The 17,629-nt window shown below is 50.6% G+C and overlaps 1 protein-coding gene across 20 annotated transcripts in view; it reads right to left on the bottom strand.

Annotated features, from left to right (window-relative positions):
• The window catches only part of eya4 (EYA transcriptional coactivator and phosphatase 4), a 758,447-nt gene that overhangs the window by 31,213 nt on the left and 709,605 nt on the right, over positions 1-17,629 (bottom strand). For all 20 annotated transcript variants that reach the window (XM_072499738.1, XM_072499733.1, XM_072499734.1 and 17 more), the window contains 3 exons: positions 15,761-15,819; positions 15,514-15,674; positions 1,454-1,568 (listed from right to left, as the gene is read on the bottom strand). In XM_072499738.1, coding sequence (XP_072355839.1) covers positions 1,454-1,568; positions 15,514-15,674; positions 15,761-15,819 — 335 coding nt within the window. The remainder of the gene's footprint in view (positions 1-1,453; positions 1,569-15,513; positions 15,675-15,760; positions 15,820-17,629) is intronic.

Here is a 17,629-nt window from a genome sequence, read left to right as displayed (position 1 = left end):
TGGAGTTCTTGGGCCCGTTTCTTGGCGTTCTCCAGGGATAGTACTAATTCTATCGCCCTTTTGAGGTCTAGGGTGGGTTTTGTTTTGCTTTGTTTCTTACCGGAGTTGTTGTCGGGGATTTTCGATAAAGCTGCTAAGAATCCTGGGCTCTGATCCTGAGGCTAAGTGTTGACGCCGTCGAAAACGCCGTCGCGTTTTACGACGGCGTCAACAGGCCCCCAGAAGCAGCGATCCTGAGCCCTACAGGGGGCCAGCACGGCACTGGAGCGACTCTCGCAGTTCCAGCTGCCAATGCCGGCAACAAACGAGCGCCGCGGGTCTGTGCATGTGCGCTGTGGCCGGCGTGAACACGTGCATGCGCGCTGCGACCAGTGCGATCTCGCGCATGCGCACTAGTTTCCTTCTCCGAGTCAGCCCCAATGCAACATGGCGGAGAGCTGCAGGGGCCGGCATGGAGTAAAAGAGGCCCCGCCAGGAGAGGCCAGCCCACCAATCTGTAGGCCCCGATCGCGGGCCAGGCCACAGTGGAGACCCCCTCCAGGGTCGGACCCTCCCTCCCCACCCAACAGGCCGCCCCCCCCGCAGGATGGACGCCGTGGTCCCGCCGGGTAAGACCACAGGTGAACGGCGCCGGCGAGACTCGGGCTTTCTTGGCGGCCACTTGGCCCATCCCGGGCGGAGAATCGACGGGGCGGGCCGCGTAGAGCAGCCCCCAACCATGCTGCGCTGACCGCCCTGGTGCCAATGCCGCCGATTCTCCGGTCACTGGAGAATCGGTGGACCGGCGTCGGGTGGGGTCGCGTGAATCATGCCCGGCACGGCGATTCTCAGACCCGGCCCCGGGGTCAGAGAATCCCACCCCCTGTGCTTGATCCTCTTCGCCAATGTAATAATTCCAGGAGGCACGGGGTGAAAGGCCAAACTGATTTATATTACACTGAAAATAAACCTGCCATTGCGGCACACAAAACAAATGTCCCAGCCCAGGGCCATCGGGAACTGTCGACCCAGGTCTGCGAGCTACATTTAAAGGTCCCGTTAATGAAACCCAGGTGGGGTTGGGTCTCTGCCCACTCACCACGGGAACTCGTATTCTACAAAGTCCAAGGGGAGATCAATCAGTGATCCCCCATGGTCCTCGTGAAAGTTACCACACTAATCTACCTCTTTGCACATTCTCCAGGCAATTAGTGACCCCAGTGCATTTGGCAAGTATTTACTGGAACACACTGAAGACCGATCAAAATGAAAATGTTGGAATATTGTTATTTACTTTCATAGTTAAACTATTATTGATACCAAATCATTATTTTGTCTTGAACACAAAGCACTAATGCGACTGTGTCCTGGAAGTTTCAGCAATGAGCAACAACTATACTGATAAGTAAACCTTTGTGTCGGGTGCATGGTATATAATGTTATTCCTAACAGTAAATTAACAGTAAAATCCTACCTTGAGCTGATGATTGACAATGATTTAAGTGCATTTGACAGCCAGGAGTCTGTCAGGGCCTCAACCTCAGCTCTTAACTGAAGCCAGGCATCTCTTTTTGCTGGACCAAGTAGCCCTAAAATAAAATACAAGAAAATACACAGAGAAATAGAGTGAGAAATATATTTAATACTCTGAGGGTTAGCTTGTGAAAATCATGGGTACAATGGCCATGATTGTCTGTCCATTGACTTATTTTATAAATTTGGAAGCTTGTTAACTGGGTTATTTTAACCAGTTTAATGGAGGGAAAAGTTCCGCTACACTGGAAAACAAGCATTATTCGTTCAGTTTCAATTTCTTTCCAGAAACGTTATTGCATAACATAGTGGAGTTTTAAAATGGTTTTTCAGGAGGAGGTTTTAAAGCTTAACTAGCATTTTTCAGTTTTAGATTCTACATCCTACGAGTTATGAATGTTGTATTGTGTAGTTGGATTGGATTTTGTTTATTGTCACGTGTACCAAGGTACAGTGAAAAGTATTTTTCTGCGAGCAGCTCATCAGACCATTAAGTACATGAAAAGAAAAGGAAATAAAAGAAAAAACATAATAGGGCAACACAAGGTACACAATGTAACTACATAACACCGGCATCGGGTGAAGCATTCAGGGGTGTAGTTAACAAAGAATCATGTCAAGAGGGTGGAATTATAATGGGGGGCTACCTAATCTCTGAAATATCTGCCTCTGGACAACAACACTGTGGTAGGCGGCCTCTTAAGAGGAGGGCTGGCTACGCAGCCCATGTGACTGGTCTAGGGCTAATCACGCAGGAGCGCGCGAACCCTAGCCAATAGCGATACAGCGCTACAGCGCGAGGCCGGGGAGCTGGGCCCCGGCACAGTAAAACACGGAGCTGCGGAGTTAAAGTCTGTATATAGTTGCTCTGTGCCAATATCATACTAGCCTTTTGTCTTCCATAATAAACTCCTTTGGTTTACACTGGAAGCCTCCAGCATGCCTGTCTCGAGCCACCACAAACAACTTTGAAACTTTCAGGGCGAGATTCTCCACTCCCGCGCCGGTTGGGAGAATCGACTGGGCCGCCAAAATTTCCCGGGACGCCGGTCCGACGCCCTCCCGCGATTCTCCCAAGCGGCGGGAATGGCCCGGTCGAGTTCCGCGGGCCGCAGGCCGGAGAATCGCCGGAGACACCCAAAATGGCGATTCTCCGGCACCCCCGCTATTCTCAGGCCCGGATTGGCTGAACGGCCAGGCCAAAACGGCGGGTTCCCCCCGGCGGCGTCCACATCTGGTCGCTGCCGTCGGGAACAGCGTGCGAATGCTGGGGGTGGGGGGCGGCCTGCGGGGGGGCGAGGGGGGATCTTGCACCGGGGGGGTACCTCAAATGTGGGGTGGCCCGCGATCGGTGCCCACCGATCGTCGGGCCATCCTCTCTGAAGGAGGACCTCCTTCCTTCCGGGGCCCCACAAGATCCATCCGCCATCTTCTTGCAGGGCGGACTTAGAGAGGACGGCAACCATGCATGCGCGTGTTGGCGCCGTCTAACCTGCGCATGCGCGGATGACGCCAGTTATGCGGCGCCGGCCGCGTCATCTATGCGGCGCCGCTTTTACGCAGGCGACAAGGCCTGGCGCGTGTAGACGACGCGGCCCCGATCCTAGCCCATTGTCAGGGCCTGAATCGGTCGGGATCGGGACCGTTTTGCGCCGTCGTGAATGTCGACGGCGTTCACGACGGCGCGGCCACTTCGGCGCGGGAGTGGAGAATCCCGCCCTGTGTTTCCCGATTTCCCCGCCCCTCGCTGGGCGTGAATCTCATTAAAAAAAGTTTTTTTATTCAAAATATTTTTGCATTTTAACATTTAAAGCACACAAAAATACAAAGTGAAACCAACACAAAACCTCAAACCCACCTCCCCCGACTCCCTAACCAACCACCCCACCTTGTACGCTCCGCCACCCCGCCCCTAGCAACTGACAGTAACTAGCATCTAGAAATGTAGTATAAACAAACCCCATCTCTTATGGAATCCATCACTTGCCCTCCCTCACAGCAAATTTCACCTTTCCAAGTGCAAGAACGCCATTAAATCCCCCAGCCACACCGAGGCACAGGGTGGAGAAACTGACCTCCACCCCAACAGGATCTGCCTGTGAGCGATCAACGAGGCGAAGGCCAAAACATCTGCCCCCACTCCCGTCTGCAGCTCCGGCAAGTCCGACACCCTGCATATGGCCCCCAGGGGACTGGGCTCCAAATCCACATGCAAGTGACCAACATGGTGTTGAAGAATGACCTCCAAAATGTCTCCAACTTTGGGCAGGACCAGGACATATGTACCTGATTGGCTGGGCCCCTCCCACACGGCACACACATGTCCTCCACCCTCCACCCCCCAAACATCCAGCTCATCCTTGATTTCATCAGATGTGCCATATGCACTACCTTTAGCTATATCAACCCCAACCTCATGCACGATGTTGAGGTATTGACCCTCTGCAACACCCAATATCACAGCCCCAGCTCCAGCACCGTCCCTGACTCCTCCCACTTGTCCTTAACCCCCTCCAGAGACACCATATCCTCCCCAAAATTCTCCCATAAACCGCCAAGGTGACCCCCCACCACCCCATCACCGACAGCATCTCCTTTAACCACCGAAAAGTCGGATAAATCATTTTCGCGAAATCCTCCACCCGTTGAATCTCATTTTTATAGTTTTTCATTGATTTAAATATTATCAGTGATCCCCCTGACAAAATGACACCCCCTCACGAAATATTTATCCCTCGCTGACATGGTGGTTTAGTCAGACATAAGGCAATCGGGGGATCCCTCCAGGGTTGCAGAAGTAAATATGGCCCCCGGGAGTGAGAGAGACATGCCCGGCATAATGCCAAGCAGTACCAGGGATCAGTGCCAGGGGCACGCCCTAGAAGGAGCCCCATGTGTGAAGGTTTGGGGGGGGGGTGCATGTACTGATGTGTGGTTCAGGGAGTGCCGGCTATACTTCCGCGATGTTCGTGGTGGTGGGGGGCAGGGGGGTTCAATTCCATCAGCTGATGTTTGGGAGGGAGTGGAATGCCAGAGAGGATTGTCGGGGGGGGGGGCGGGGGCGGGGGGCCATACCTCTGTGATGGGGGCCATTAGGCAGCAGTGCTGATTGGGGTGCCCTTTAAAGATGGCGACCCAATCTCTTTGGAGCCGGTTGCTGGGTCTATGAGGCCCCGCCCCACCAGAGTGAGGCTGAAAACCGTGTCCACTCATGTTGTTTTGTCTATGCGATTTAAGATTTAGCGAGAAAATTGGTCTGTGCAGCTGGAAGGTTACACGGCAGTTGTCTGCCTGAGCCTGATACTTTGCCAAATTCTGGTAAGATTCCACCCAGAGCTGAAGCTTTTTGTTCATCATTCATCAGGACTCTCTCCTCATGAGGTATAAACAGTTTTCCTTTGCATTTGCTATTCTTACAAATGGGCGGATGAGTGAAAGACAAAAATCCTGTGCTTTTTTTCAGTGATACTTGCGATTCAGCAGATCGAAGTTGAAGTCCTGTTTTGCGATGGCCGCGTTGGTGAGATCGCAGCTGGGATACAACAGTACTTAGTGCCAAAAATGAGCCCTCACGAGATTCTCGACATTACTTGCTCCCTCACCGCCTGATTCGCGTGACATGCTCCTCAGTTTCTCGCCGACCTCACAAGGCTTCTCGATGCGGTGGATGAGAGGTGAAGCACACCGTTTGCCTGAGGAGTTTGGAGGACCAGCAACAGGGTGAGCAATGCAACCAGGGAGGTAGTGGTATCTGCTGTCAGTAGAATAAGAAGACCAATGTCGGAAGAAGACCAACCTCCAACGAGCTGCAAGGGTAAGTTACCAACTGTCTCCCGGCATTAGTTCCACTTGCCACCCCTCAAATTCTCAACCCACACCCCCAATCCACTGGCTGACAACTCGCACCCTCGAACTTCGTGCTTGTTCGTCGAACCCCCTGACACTCACCAGTGCAACCTCTTCATGTCCAGGTGCGGTCCCACACGCATGCCACCTGTTATAGACCCCCCGGCCCATCAAGTGTGCAGCTCACAAAGTCCTCTCTTTGTCCCCGCAGAAGAACATAGCCCATAATAAACGGGAAAGGGGCAGGACGGGGAGGAACCCAGAGATTCGAGTCCTCACCCCCATAAGGAACGGGCCAGGAAATCGCAGCGTTGCGCGAGGAGAGAGCAGTCATCGACAGCGAGGTTGGTCTGCGACAGAGAGGTGAGGATCCACTGACCCTTAACCCAGATGACCTGTCTCAAGTGAGTTGTTCATGTCAGACAAAATTTTCCTTCCCTCTCACCGACCACATATCCATTGGGCGGGATTCTCCCCCACCCGGTGGGACGGGCCGTACTGGCGCCGAGGAGTGGCGTGAACCACTCCGGTGTCGGGCCGCCCGGGGGGGCGGGATTCACGCTGCCCCCCGGCGATTCTCCGGCCTGGCGGGGATCAGAGAATCCTGCCTATCGTCGTTCAGAATCACCATCTAATGAGGCCGGGGCATCCTGCACTTTCCACCGGCACAGAGTCACACACTCAGTGGGTGACATTAGAGGACAGGCTTCTGGGGCACAATATGAGCATCATACAATTGCTGATGCACATCAGATGGAGGCAGGAACACCCAAGGGAAATAGCAGTCAGAGGTCTGCTGGATTCTGGGACACAGCTGGGTCCCAGTCAGATGCCAAATCCCTGGACATGGCTCTCCCAGATCGGATACAGATGATAGCATCCAGCTGTGAGAATCAGTGGAGGTGTCAGCGATATTCCAGCGACTGCAAGTCCGATTGGTCCCAAATGATTCAGGTGCTGGTGATGGTACTGACAATGCGTGGCACCACGGCCAATACTGCTAGGGTGGCAACCGCAGTGGAAAATCTGAAGCATGACGTCCGCATCCTGAGTGGTGGTATCCAAGGCGTTGCTCAGTCTGTGTCAACTATGGCCGAGGGCCTTGACACCAGTCACTGAGGGTTGTGTCCCAGACACAGGTGGGAATTGCCGAGGCATTGCAGACTCACTGAGGACCATTGCTGAGGGTGTCACACTTCATACATGTGAAGCCTCTGTCACGTTAATCTTCGCACCGGGCCTGCCTGCACTCCCACCTCTTGTTGACTTCTGCTCCCCCCCACCCCGCTTCCCTGGGAACAGTGGTCCAAGATCACTGAGTCGATTTCGGCGGCGTGAGAACAGCTGGTGAGTCAGTTTCAGCGGGAGCATTGCGGAAGGAGGTTGCTGGGAGGTAAGTCAACCTTTAAAAGCACTTGTCTTTGCAGGGGCAGGCCAGTCGATTTCGGCGGCGTGAGAACAGCTGGTGAGTGGTGAGTCAGTTTCAGCGGGAGCATTGCGGAAGGAGGTTGCTGGGAGGTAAGTCAACCTTTAAAAGCACTTGTCTTTGCAGGGGCAGGCCAGTCGATTTCGGCGGCGTGAGAACAGCTGGTGAGTGGTGAGTCAGTTTCAGCGGGAGCATTGCGGAAGGAGGTTGCTGGGAGGTAAGTCAACCTTTAAAAGCACTTGTCTTTGCAGGGGCAGGCCAGTCGATTTCGGTGGCGTGAGAACAGCTGGTGAGTGGTGAGTCAGTTTCAGCGGGAGCATTGCGGAAGGAGGTTGCTGGGAGGTAAGTCAACCTTTAAAAGCACTTGTCTTTGCAGGGGCAGGCCAGTCGATTTCGGCGGCGGGAGAACAGCTGGTGAGTGGTGAGTCAGTTTCAGCAGGAGCTGAGAATTTTTCTTTTTCTTTTATTTTAAATTAGTTTTTTTTTTTAGGCGGGAACAGGAAGTCGACCCGCGGACGTCTGGGAAGACCCTCCCCAATAAATTCTGGTGGAGAGGAAACCCGAGACACTACACGTGTAGTGTCTCCCACCCGCCCTCCTCCTCTAACCTAATAATAAAACCCATTGGTCTGAGGTAAGTACCATATTTTATTATATTATTATTATTTTTTTAGCCAGATCTTGGTAGAAAGTTAGAGGAATGGCAGGGAAGGGAGTGCAATGTTCCTCCTGCAGGATGTTTGAGGTGAGGGATGCAGTTAGTGTCCCTGCTGATTTTACCTGCAGGAAGTGCTGCCATCTCCAGCTCCTCCAAGACCGAGTTAGGGAACTGGAGCTGGAGTTGGAAGAACTTCGGATCATTCGGGAGGCAGAAGGGGTCATAGATAGCAGCTTCAGGGAATTAGTTACACCAAAGATTGGAGATAGGTGGGTAACTGTAAGAGGGACTGGGAAAAAACAGTCAGTGCAGGGATCCCCTGCGGTCGTACCCCTGAGAAACAAGAATACCGCTTTGGATACTTGTGGGGGGGACGACTTACCAGGGGTAAGCCATGGGGTACGGGCCTCTGGCACGGAGTCTGTCCCTGTTGCTCAGAAGGGAAGGGGGGAGAGGAGCAGAGCATTAGTAATTGGGGACTCTATAGTCAGGGGCACAGATAGGAGATTTTGTGGGAGCGTGAGAGACTCACGTTTGGTATGTTGCCTCCCAGGTGCAAGGGTACGTGATGTCTCGGATCGTGTTTTCCGGGTCCTTAGGGGGGAGGGGGAGCAGCCCCAAGTCGTGGTCCACATTGGCACCAACGACATAGGTAGGAAAGGGGACAAGGATGTCAGGCAGGCTTTCAGGGAGCTAGGATGGAAGCTCAGAACTAGAACAAACAGAGTTGTTATCTCTGGGTTGTTGCCCGTGCCACGTGATAGTGAGATGAGGAATAAGGAGAGAGAGCATTTAAACACGTGGCTACAGGGATGGTGCAGGCGGGAGGGATTCAGATTTTTGGATAACTGGGGCTCTTTCTGGGGAAGGTGGGACCTCTACAGACAGGATGGTCTACATCTGAACCTGAGGGGCACAAATATCCTGGGGGGGAGATTTGTTAGTGCTCTTTGGGGGGGTTTAAACTAATGCAGCAGGGGCATGGGAACCTGGATTGTAGTTTTAGGGAAAGGGAGAATGAGTGTATAGAGGTCAGGAGCACAGATTTGACATCGCAGGAGGGGGCCAGTGTTCAGGTAGGTGGTTTGAAGTGTGTCTACTTCAATGCCAGGAGTATACGAAACAAGGTAGGGGAACTGGCAGCGTGGGTTGGTACCTGGGACTTCGATGTTGTGGCCATTTCGGAGACATGGATAGAGCAGGGACAGGAATGGATGTTGCAGGTTCCGGGGTTTAGGTGTTTTAGTAAGCTCAGAGAAGGAGGCAAAAGAGGGGGAGGTGTGGCGCTGCTAGTCAAGAGCAGTATTACGGTGGCGGAGAGGATGCTAGATGGGGACTCTTCTTCCGAGGTAGTATGGGCTGAAGTTAGAAACAGGAAAGGAGAGGTCACCCTGTTGGGAGTTTTTTATAGGCCTCCTAATAGTTCTAGGGATGTAGAGGAAAGGATGGCGAAGATGATTCTGGATATGAGCGAAAGTAACAGGGTAGTTATTATGGGAGACTTTAACTTTCCAAATATTGACTGGAAAAGATATAGTTCGAGTACAATAGATGGGTCGTTTTTTGTACAGTGTGTGCAGGAGGGTTTCCTGAAACAATATGTTGACAGGCCAACAAGAGGCGAGGCCACGTTGGATTTGGTTTTGGGTAATGAACCAGGCCAGGTGTTGGATTTGGAGGTAGGAGAGCACTTTGGGGACAGTGACCACAATTCGGTGACGTTTACGTTAATGATGGAAAGGGATAAGTATACACCGCAGGGCAAGAGTTATAGCTGGGGGAAGGGCAATTATGATGCCATTAGACGTGACTTGGGGGGGATAAGGTGGAGAAGTAGGCTGCAAGTGTTGGGCACACTGGATAAGTGGGGCTTGTTCAAGGATCAGCTACTGCGTGTTCTTGATAAGTATGTACCGGTCAGACAGGGAGGAAGGCGTCGAGCGAGGGAACCGTGGTTTACCAAGGAAGTGGAATCTCTTGTTAAGAGGAAGAAGGAGGCCTATGTGAAGATGAAGTGTGAAGTTTCGGTTGGGGCGATGGATAGTTACAAGGTAGCGAGGAAGGATCTAAAGAGAGAGCTAAGACGAGCAAGGAGGGGACATGAGAAGTATTTGGCAGGAAGGATCAAGGAAAACCCAAAAGCTTTCTATAGGTATGTCAGGAATAAGCGAATGACTAGGGAAAGAGTAGGACCAGTCAAGGACAGGGATGGGAAATTGTGTGTGGAGTCTGAAGAGATAGGCGAGATACTAAATGAATATTTTTCGTCAGTATTCACTCAGGAAAAAGATAATGTTGTGGATGAGAATGCTGAGCCCCAGGCTAATAGAATAGATGGCATTGAGGTACGTAGGGAAGAGGTGTTGGCAATTCTGGACAGGCTGAAAATAGATAAGTCCCCGGGACCTGATGGGATTTATCCTAGGATTCTATGGGAGGCCAGGGAAGAGATTGCTGGACCTTTGGCTTTGATTTTTATGTCATCATTGGCTACAGGAATAGTGCCAGAGGACTGGAGGACAGCAAATGTGGTCCCTTTGTTCAAAAAGGGGAGCAGAGACAACCCCGGCAACTATAGGCCGGTGAGCCTCACGTCTGTAGTGGGTAAAGTCTTGGAGGGGATTATAAGAGACAAGATTTATAATCATCTAGATAGGAATAATATGATCAGGGATAGTCAGCATGGCTTTGTGAAGGGTAGGTCATGCCTCACAAACCTTATTGAGTTCTTTGAGAAGATGACTGAACAGGTAGACGAGGGTAGAGCAGTTGATGTGGTGTATATGGATTTCAGCAAAGCGTTTGATAAGGTTCCCCACGGTAGGCTATTGCAAAAAATATGGAGGCTGGGGATTGAGGGTGATTTAGAGATGTGGATCAGAAATTGGCTAGCTGAAAGAAGACAGAGGGTGGTGGTTGATGGGAAATGTTCAGAATGGAGTACAGTCACAAGTGGAGTACCACAAGGATCTGTTCTGGGGCCGTTGCTGTTTGTCATTTTTATCAATGACCTAGAGGAAGGCGCAGAAGGGTGGGTGAGTAAATTTGCAGACGATACTAAAGTCGGTGGTGTTGTCGATAGTGTGGAAGGATGTAGCAGATTTCAGAGGGATATAGATAAGCTGCAGAGCTGGGCTGAGAGGTGGCAAATGGAGTTTAATGTAGAGAAGTGTGAGGTGATTCACTTTGGAAGGAATAACAGGAATGCAGAATATTTGGCTAATGGTAAAGTTCTTGAAAGTGTGGATGAGCAGAGGGATCTAGGTGTCCATGTACATAGATCCCTGAAAGTTGCCACCCAGGTTGATAGGGTTGTGAAGAAGGCCTATGGAGTGTTGGCCTTTATTGGTAGAGGGATTGAGTTCCGGAGTCGGGAGGTCATGTTGCAGCTGTACAGAACTCTGGTACGGCCGCATTTGGAGTATTGCGTACAGTTCTGGTCACCGCATTATTGGAAGGACGTGGAGGCTTTGGAGCGGGTGCAGAGGAGATTTACCAGGATGTTGCCTGGTATGGAGGGAAAATCTTACGAGGAAAGGCTGATGGACTTGAGGTTGTTTTCGTTGGAGAGAAGAAGGTTAAGAGGAGACTTAATAGAGGCATACAAAATGATCAGGGGGTTGGATAGGGTGGACAGTGAGAGCCTTCTCCCGCGGATGGATATGGCTGGCACGAGGGGACATAACTTTAAACTGAGGGGTAATAGATATAGGACAGAGGTTAGGGGTAGGTTCTTCACGCAAAGAGTAGTGAGGCCGTGGAATGCCCTACCTGCTACAGTAGTGAACTCGCCAACATTGAGGGCATTTAAAAGTTTATTGGATAAACATATGGATGATAATGGCATAGTGTAGGTTGGATGGCTTTTGTTTTGGTGCAACATCGTGGGCCGAAGGGCCTGTACTGCGCTGTATTGTTCTATGTTCTATGTTCTATCAAAAGCTCCCGAAGCAGATCCGTTCTGAGGATGGGTGTGAACGCATTTTCAGCACGGCAGGAGTCAGACTTAGTCAGAAACCAGAGCTTTCCTGACAGCGAGTGATCATCACACACCTGCTGTATAGTGACCGACACAGGCCCATCACTCTGGAGCGATGTTGCACACTTGGAGGGGGGAACAGGATGGCCGAGGAGTGGGTGTTGTTGAGAGGGAAGGAAATGGGGAAGTAGGTAGGGAAGTGGGAAAGGGAGATTGGGGGTGTGAGGGGGTTGAGCTGATGAACAGAGCCTTGTCCTAGGAGAATCTGAAGACAATGAGTACCTCCCTGGTTCTCCTCGCATTTCAGACCCTCACAACAGCCTGTTCCCATCCTCCGGCTCCTCCTGTTCCACCTCCTCCTCCTTAGAAGACTGCACGTTCTCCCTGTGCCTGCGTGGGTTTCCTCCAGGTGGCCCGGTTTCCTCCCACTAGTCCCGAAAGACGTGCTTGTTAGGTGAATTGGATATTCTGAATTCTCCCTCTGTGTGCCCGAACAGGCACCAGAGTGTTTGCAACTAGGGGCTTTTCACAGTAACTTCATTGCAGTGTAAATGTAAGCCTACTTGTGACAATAATAAAGATTATTATTATGTCCCTCCGCCTCCTCCTCCAGCATGTCACTCCGTTGCTGTGCCAGTTTTGGTGGGCATAGCAGACCACCACAAAACAGGAGACCCTCTGGGGGTTGTACCGCAGGACATCGCCAGAGCGGCAAGGCATCTGAACAGCATTTTCAGCAGCCCGATGACCGCAAGGGTGGCAATGCGGACCTTATTGTATCAGGTCTCCGCCTCGGTCTCAGGCCCCCACACGAGCGTCATCGGCAATGCCCTCAGCGGGTATCCCTTAATTCCCACGAGCAAATCCTTCATCCTAGGGTGGTCCTCGAAGACACTAAGGATAATAATCGCTTATTGTCACAAGTAGGCTTCAATGAAGTTACTGTGAAAAGCCCCTAGTCACCACACTCCGGCGCCTGTTCGGGGAGGCCGGTACAGGAATTGAACCCACGCTGCTGGCCTTGTTCGGCATTACAAGCCAGCTGTTTAGCCCACTGAGCTAAACTGGTCCCTGATATCTCCGTGCTACCCAGGATGGAGCTGCCATGCATGCTCCCAGGGTAGCGGGCACACAATGCATGATTCTGAGGCAGTGGTTGCACATGATTAGAACATTCAGGGAGTGGAATCCCTTCCTGTTAAGAGGGTAATATCGGAGCTAGGGGGAATGGAAATCTGTCACGGTTAAAACATGTCACACCTCATACATGTGCAGCTTCTGTCACTTTAATCTTCACACTGGCCTGCCTGCACCCGCACCCCTTGTTGCCCTCCGTTCCTTCCCACCCCCGAGCACAGTGGTCCAAGATCAAAAGCCCCGGATGCATACCCATTCAGAGGATGGGTGTAAGCTCATTGTTAGCACAACAGGTGTTGGACTGTAGCAAAATCTGAGGAGCACCAGAGATTTCCTCACAGCGAGTGATCATCACTCTCCTGCCTTGTATCGGGACTCACTGACTGTGTCGACACAGGCCCATCGCCCTGGAGCGATGTTACACCCTTGGAGGGGGGAACAGGTGGTCGAGGAGTGGGTGGTGTTAAGGGTGGATGGGAGGGGAGGGAAATAGCGTGGTGGGGAATGGAGGAACTGGGAGAAGGGAGATTGGGGATGGGGGGGGGGGGTTGAGCTGATGGACAGAGCCTTGTCCTAGGAGAATCTGAAGACGATCAGGACCTTCCTGGTTCTCCTCACCAAGTCTGTCCTCCATCCTCCGGCTCCTCCTCGGGGTTGACCTCCAGCACCTCCTGGTTCACCTCCTCCTCTTTCTCAAGACGGCGGTGCATGTCCCTCCACCTCCTTCTCCAGCATGTCACTCCACTGCTGTGTCAGTTTGTGGATGGCACAGCAGACCACCACAAAGCAGGAGACCCTCTGGTGGTGTACTGCAGGGCATCGCCAGAGCGGCAAGGCATTGGAACCCCATTTTCAGCAACTCAATGCATTGTTCAATGACAGCACTGGTGGCAATGCGGGCCTCATTGTGTCAGGTCTCTGTGTCGGTCTTAGGCCTCCACACTGGTGTCATCAGCCGGGTATCCCTTAACCCCAACGAGCAAACCCTTCATCGTAGGGTGGTCCTCAAAGACACTGAGGATCTCTAAGCTCCCCAGAATGTAGCTGTCATGCACCCTCCCTGAGAAGCAGGCACACACTGCATGATTCTGAGGCGGTGGTCACTCAGTATCAGAACATTCAGCGAGTGGAATGCCTTCCTGTTAATATAGGGTACTCCCTGATGTCCCGGTGTTCACGAGGTGACATGCGTGCCATTCATCGCCCCCCCCCGCCCCCCCACCCCTGACCTAGGGCATCCTGGTGATGGCCGCACATCCTGAAGCCCGGGCATCTTGTGGGTCAGGTGCAGGTCAAAGACTTACTCAACTTAAATCATATGACTGTAAGGGAAGGTCAAGCATTGTGAAAAAAGAGTCTGCCACGTTTTTTAAATGCTCTGCCCCATTGGTCTTGACAAAGAGTCCTTATGTGTTCAGGTAACTCTTAAAATTCTGACAATTTGCTAAACTTTGTTACCAGTCATGATATGCCCTATAATTATCCTCGCCCCATTAAATTTCACTTATATATCCAATTCCCCCTCCCCAACCGTTAGTTTTAGACTGAATGATAAGTGTTAACACAGCACACATGGGAAAACATTTGCAGGTTTGTTAGCCAGTGTACAAAATCGAATGGAGCTTCCAACTGTAGAATGTTTTCAATGACAAGGATGTGAGACAGGTTGTTAGGTTGACCACAAGTGAGAATTTTCTGTCAGTGGCAGCACTAAATTGGTTGACGGTGAATGGTGTTCATTCTGAAGGTAGCACATTATTAAATTGTTGGTCCCATAACCTCCGGTCTCCGGAGCATCATAACCAGGAGGCACCCCTGAAGATGAGCTGGGGGACCCCTGGATGTTACCTCACAAGGACTGCACCGGAATTGCCTGGGAAGTTCAAAGTTTTGGTGGGCAGGTACCCTGCGCTGGGAACAATCCAATACTCCAATTTAAATTCGAGATGGTTCCGATTGTACTACCAGAATAGTTACCCAAGAAAAGCGAGTAGCAATGACAGCACTTCCCACTCCTGCATATCTATGGTACTAACAACACCCCCTTCACCCCATGGGAACCCCCGACTCCCTCATCACGATGACCTGACATCCCCATTGACCACCTGACCCCTCTAACCATCCTACCTCCTCAACTGACCACCTGAAAGCAACCCCACGGCCCACGCCTCCCACCCCTTCCCTGTGTACAGACTATCTAAAGCATCACAGCCTATCCATTTACCTTTTCCCTAGCTTCTCAAAGTGGCTGGACTATTCATTAAACTTACCTGCTTTACGGCAGCGAGTGCTGTGAAAGAAGGGCACGGCCTCCTTTCACCCGACTCTGCAGCAGTCGACTGAAGGCCTCAGGAACCCGCCACACTGCACTTTCCTCACCCTGCCCAAGTCAGAAGGTTGGGTGAGAAATGTGCAGCTATATTCCAGTTTCAGTAAAAAGGACCGGAGTGGCAATCCAACTACGATTGCCACTCCTCGGACCTTCTGGCCCGTTGTCTTAAGAGGCAGCGAGAAACCAAACTAATCAGCGTAATGTTCTGTATGTTCACAAATGGCGATGTCTTTGTGGTTGAATCAATTAGAGAACATACGGCTTTGTTAAAGAACAAAACTATTTATTAACTAACTAAATAGAAGAGGTTTGTATTATGTGAACGATAAGTACAGTTAGATACTATGGTTAAATTCAAATAATTATGATTAACTAGTATTAATTACTATTGATTAAGGAGCTACTCGATATGCGGCTGGACTCTACGCCTGCTATCCAAGATCTGCTGCACACCTCGTGTGTTCCAGTAAAGTTCTCCTGTCGTCACGCCACCGAGTGGTCGGATGCTAGAATCTCAGTCTATGCATACAGCACCTATCTTTACTTACAGTTCGGTTGTTAAATTATACACAAATTATATTCTGTATATCATTACAATCAGAGTAAACATAAGCCAGACTCACCTCCTATATTGTTTTTGTAAGTATTGTACAGTTCTTTTACACGCCTATAGCGGAAGGCTAATTTTCTCATCCAATCAACACCCCCTCGCACACCTGTTGCTAAGCAGAGGTTTGCACTGGTGGCAGCTGCATGAAAACCATCAGTTGCAAAACTGTAGGTACTGCAAATAGAGCAAAACAATGTATGATTTGTCATTTAAAATCCTTTTTCTTGGCATATTAACTTGCTGGAGAATACAACAATTACCTTAAATCCTGTCCATTGTCATCAGAGGAGACATCATCTATATGAACTTGATCACATTCCTGTTAAAAGATGATTAAATTAATCAAATACAAAAATACCTCTCTGAGAACAGAAAATTATATTGCAATTTTAACTGCAGTTACTGTTTCAAGTTGAGTAAACTTTGACCCCTTTGTTTTTCAAGTTAGAATTTGAGGAACATCCATGTACAGCATGTGACAATATGCAGGATGCTTGGTTAAGGACCAGAATGATAATGATATTTTGTGACAAGATCGAAATTTAAATAAATCACCATTGTTTGCAATACAAGCAGCGCCAGGGACCTGGATTCAATTCCCAGGTGGATTTGAGACCAGGACGAGATCAGCCATGATCTGATTGAATGGCGGAGCAGGCTCGAAGGGCTAAGTTGCCTACTTCTGCTCCTTGTTCCTATGTGCCTTGGGTGACTGTCTGTGTGGAGATTGCACTTTCTCTCGGTGTCTGCTTGGATTTCCTCCAGGTGCTCTGGTTTCCCCCCACAGTCCAAGGTTTGGCTGTGCTAAAATTTCCCTTTCGTGTCAAAAGATGTGCAGGTTCGGTGGGGTTACGGCGATAGGGCAGGGGAGTGAGCCTAGGATCAGTGCAGACTTGATGGGCCATATGGCCTCCTTCTGCACTGTAGGAATTCTATGCTACTTTAAATGGACTAGTCATATAAATAATATATAATATAAAAACAAAATACTGCAGGTGCTGGAAATCTGAAGTAAATACAGAAAATTCTGGAAAATCTCAGCAGCATCTCTGGAGAGAAATATTTCGATTCTGTGTGACTCTTCTTCAGATCTATATAAATACTGTGGCTACAAGCACAGGTCAGGGGTTGGGAACCTAAGGCAAGTAACTCACCTCCTGCCTCCCCAACGCCTGACCCCCATCTACAAGGCACAAGTAATGGAACACTCTCCTGGAAGCGGCAGCTCCAACAACATTCAATAGGCCAGCCATCATCCAGGACAAAGCAGCCTATTTGATTGGTTCACCCACAAACATTCACTCCCTCCACCACTGACGCACAGTAGCAGCCGTGAGTACAAGGTGCACTGCAGGAACTCACCAAGGCTCCTTACTAAGCAGCACTTTCCAAACTCATGACCACTACCACATAGAAGGACAGAGGCAGCAGGCACAGGGGAACACAACCACTTGGATGTTCTCCTCCAAGTCACTCACCATCCTGACTTAGAAATCTTCTGTTATTCCTTCACTATTGCGGAGTCAAAACTCTGGAACTCCACGCAGAGAAGGCGTTTGATTGGGTGGAGTGGGAGTATCTGTGGGAAGTGCTGGGGTGGTTTGGGTTCAGGCAAGGGTTTGTGGACTGGGTTGGTTTGCTACATGAGTCACCGGTTGCAAGTGTATGGACGAACCGAGTGAGCTTGGGATATTTTGGGCTGTATCGGGGGACGAGGCAGGGGTGACCGATCTCCCTGTTGCTCTTTGCTTTGGCGATAGACCCACTGGCAATGACGCTTAGGGTGTTCGGGGACTGGAGAGCGATTGTGAGGGGGGTGAGCACTGACTACAGGGTCTTGCTACATGCAGATAACTTGCTGCTATACATTTCGGACCCATTGGGCAGTATTGGGGACAATATGGGGATTTTGGAGGAATTTGGCTGGTTCTCTGGGTACAAGTTGAATATGGGAAAGAGCGAGGTGTTCCTGATTGAGGCTAGGGAGCAGGGGAGCAGATTAGGGGAGCTGCCATTCAAGGTAGTGTGGGTGAGTTTGAGATACTTGGGCATCCAGATATCAGAGGGCTGGGTGCAGCTGCACAAGCTGAACTTGAGTCGATTGGCGGAGCAGATTAAGGGAGACTTTA

Source organism: Scyliorhinus torazame, chromosome 4, assembly GCF_047496885.1.
Source record: "Scyliorhinus torazame isolate Kashiwa2021f chromosome 4, sScyTor2.1, whole genome shotgun sequence".
Lineage (NCBI taxonomy): Eukaryota > Metazoa > Chordata > Chondrichthyes > Carcharhiniformes > Scyliorhinidae > Scyliorhinus > Scyliorhinus torazame.
This window is presented reverse-complemented; position numbering and strand designations above follow the sequence as displayed.